At 35.2% G+C, this 3,213-nt stretch overlaps 1 protein-coding gene across 1 annotated transcript; it reads left to right on the forward strand.

Annotated features, from left to right (window-relative positions):
* Positions 1 to 303: 303 nt before the first annotated feature.
* On the forward strand, positions 304 to 908 carry LOC114825620 (uncharacterized). The gene has a single exon (XM_029104569.2). It carries the CDS (start codon positions 521 to 523, stop codon positions 695 to 697), a length of 177 nt encoding a protein of 58 aa, XP_028960402.1. The 5' UTR covers positions 304 to 520; the 3' UTR covers positions 698 to 908.
* The last annotated feature ends 2,305 nt before the right edge of the window (positions 909 to 3,213 follow it).

Genomic DNA, 3,213 nt, shown 5'->3' on the forward strand with positions numbered 1-3,213 from the left:
TGATTAAAATTGTTAATTTTGAGGATAACTTATATTTTGCACCCTAAAATTTCCTATCAATTTTCAAAAAATTGTAAACTTCAATTCGAACCCAATCTTTTCATCAAACCCTTGATTAAAATTGTTAATTTTAAGGGTAAATTTTATTTTACACTCGCAATTTTGTGTTCAATTTTATGTGGATGCAAAATGTAATCAACCCAAATTTTAATTCTAATTATCCGATTTATGAGAGCAGATAAAAGCAACATAAACCATTAGAAAAGAGTAGTCTTGCGTGACAATATGATTTTTGTCTTGAGGAGGAAGAAAAGGAGGAGCTGTGAGTCTTTGACCCGTTTCCCAAGAAAGAGTGATGAGCAAGAATCCGACCCGTATAAAGTTAATTCAATTCAATTCGCACACAATACCGCGATTCAAATCCGAAAATCCCAAACGCAAACCCGAAAACCCAAACCCTAATTCGGTGTAATTTTTCAGTCTTCCCAAGGCGCAAACGCAAAAGCACTTTAGGGAAGCAATGGGGATAATCAGAAGCAGCTTCTCGTTTCTAATGGGCACAGTGTTCGGCGTCTACGTTGCCCAAAACTACGACGTTCCGAATGTCCAGAAGCTCTCCACAACCGGCCTTCTGATCGCCAAGCACATCGAGGAGAACTACCGCAAGCCCAAGAAGAAGGAGGAGGACGACCACTAGATCTCGCCCTGCTACGACGCCATTATCGAGTCAGGTTCATTTCTCGTTGTGGAGCGAAGCGGATATTTTTGGTTGGGAATTTTGTTTAATTTAGGTTTTGGTGGAAATCTGGGGATGCATTTTATCTTGTGAATTGATTTAGTTTACTGTTTGGTTTCTGAAAAAGTGTAGGAAATGAAAGAAAATTTATTGAAGTTTGCTTTGTTGGCTATTCATTATGTCTGGAATTTACTCTGAATTAGGTTGATTTCATGTTTGGAATTTTTTTCGATTTGCATTGTTATCGATACCATTGTGTCAATTTTATAGGTAATGTCTTCTGTGTAGCTGAAGTCATCATCTGAGAATATGCTTGGTAATCCAATAACAAAGCGAAATATGTATCCTTAAGATTTTCCCAAGCTTTAAATGCTTCCAGCAATTTTGCCTTCCAGTTAAAAGGGATGAACAGCTTGAAATCTGGCTAGGAAAGTTTTAATTGTAGTCGACGACACCAAGGAACTTGCTTTTTAGTTAATGCAACTGATAAATATTTCTGTCTGCATGTGCAGTTGATTATGGATTGGGAGTTGTAATAATACTTTGTAGAATCCAACGGAATACATAATTATTTTTTCCTTGTCAAACGATAGATTTGGTTAGATTAGATGTTAGGTTAGGAGTGACGGGGTTTGAACGCACGCCGTAATGCAAGGGCTCAACAGCTTTCCATCACTGTGGTAAAAGGCCACTTGCCAACGGAATACATAATTAGTGCAGTTTAGTTTTTCATCTGCAAGGGTGAATAAGATGCAATTCTAATGGAAAAAGAACCCCCAAACATATTTATTGGATAAGTATCCCATGAAATGTCAAGAGTGAAGTGTCAGAGCCAAGTGAAGGAAGAATATGTATTTGAGCTTGATTCTGAATCCTTGTGCAAATGATTTGGGATTCTCATGTGAACTCAATCTCCTCTATCATCACTTGATTCAGAATTCTAATGCCTTCTAGTGGATTTAGTATGACTTTCTCTTCCATTTGTATGTTGATGGTATATTTAAAAAATTAGTGAAAGAAATCAGGAATAGAAGTAGGTATTTTTCCATATGAAGATATTTATCCAAACCAGAAAAGATTATACTAACATGTGAATCATAAGCTACCACTTTTATGAACTACTTTAGTGTCAGATACGTAGCACCCAACAATTTGGCCTTAGACAGGGAACTTGTTCACTTTCAATTCTGCTACTCCGTTGAATTCTTGGGAAAATGTTGATATCTCGAACAGTTTCATGATATATTTATTCTACACCAAGGAACTTGCTCCTTGTTAGGAGAATGAGTAGATGTTTCTGTGTTCATTTGATGTCTAGTTGTTATGGATTGTTACAATTCAATGCGATATCTGATTGTGTAGTCCATTATGAGTTGAATTTCTTATTGAAAATAATGCAGCTGTTATCCTTTTCTTATTAAACAACTGAATCAGGGAGAATGAATATCACTTGAAATGTCAAGAATGTAGAGTTTGACAATTAGAGTAATTAAGTGAAGGAAGAATATGCATTCAAGCTTGATTCTGAATCCTTATGCAAATGATTTGGGAACCACATTTGAACTCGATTGCCTTTAATCCAGTTACAAACCATCTTTTCTTATAATTACTTGATTCATAATTGTAATGCTTTCTAGTAGATATAGTATAAGTTGCTCTTCCTTTCGTATACACATGTGTTATCTTTTATGTGCAGCAGTGTTTTTTATGGTATATTTTAAAATCTAGTGAAAGAAATCAGGAAATACAAAGATGTTCAATTAAACAAGAAAAGATCTTACTCCGAATTTAGTTTTTCTCCTACAAACTGTATTGCAAATTTACATCAGGTGCAAATATCCACATCAAGAAAAATGTGAAGCAAAAGTTGAAACATGTGAATCAGTTTCAAATAACCACATACTGCATTCATAGTTTCTGCGACATAGTGTCTTACATATTTACGTCAGTTGCATATATCCACATACTGCATTACACATTTTTTGAAATAATGTGTATTACATATTTACATCACCTGCAAATATCCACATAAATAATAGAAGAAACTTGTGAATCATAACTCATAAGCTACTCTGTTAAGCTCCTGGCTTGTATATCTAATCAATGATCATGTAGAAGTCACTTGAAAGAACAGAGGCTCTGTCACCTTCTGATGGAGATAAAGAAGGGTAGGCCGAAAGGATTTCCTTTTTTTGCAACAAACACCAATCATCTATGCGTGAAATTGTTAGGATTTTGGCTCGTCAAATATGTCCTAATTGGTTTAGGATTGTTTTAGGAAAATTAGAGCTATACCGATTCTTGTCCTAGAGGGATTAGGAAAGAATTTCAGTTTTCCTTATTCAATTTAGGTTTGGATTTCTAAAAGTCTATTAGGGATTAATGTAATTTCCAAGTCCACTTAGAAATAGGAATTCAATCAGCCTTGGGACATGTAAGCCGATCCTATGCCTATAAATAGGGTGTGGCAAGGCTTA

Source organism: Malus domestica, chromosome 06 (genome assembly GCF_042453785.1).
Source record: "Malus domestica chromosome 06, GDT2T_hap1".
NCBI lineage: Eukaryota > Viridiplantae > Streptophyta > Magnoliopsida > Rosales > Rosaceae > Malus > Malus domestica.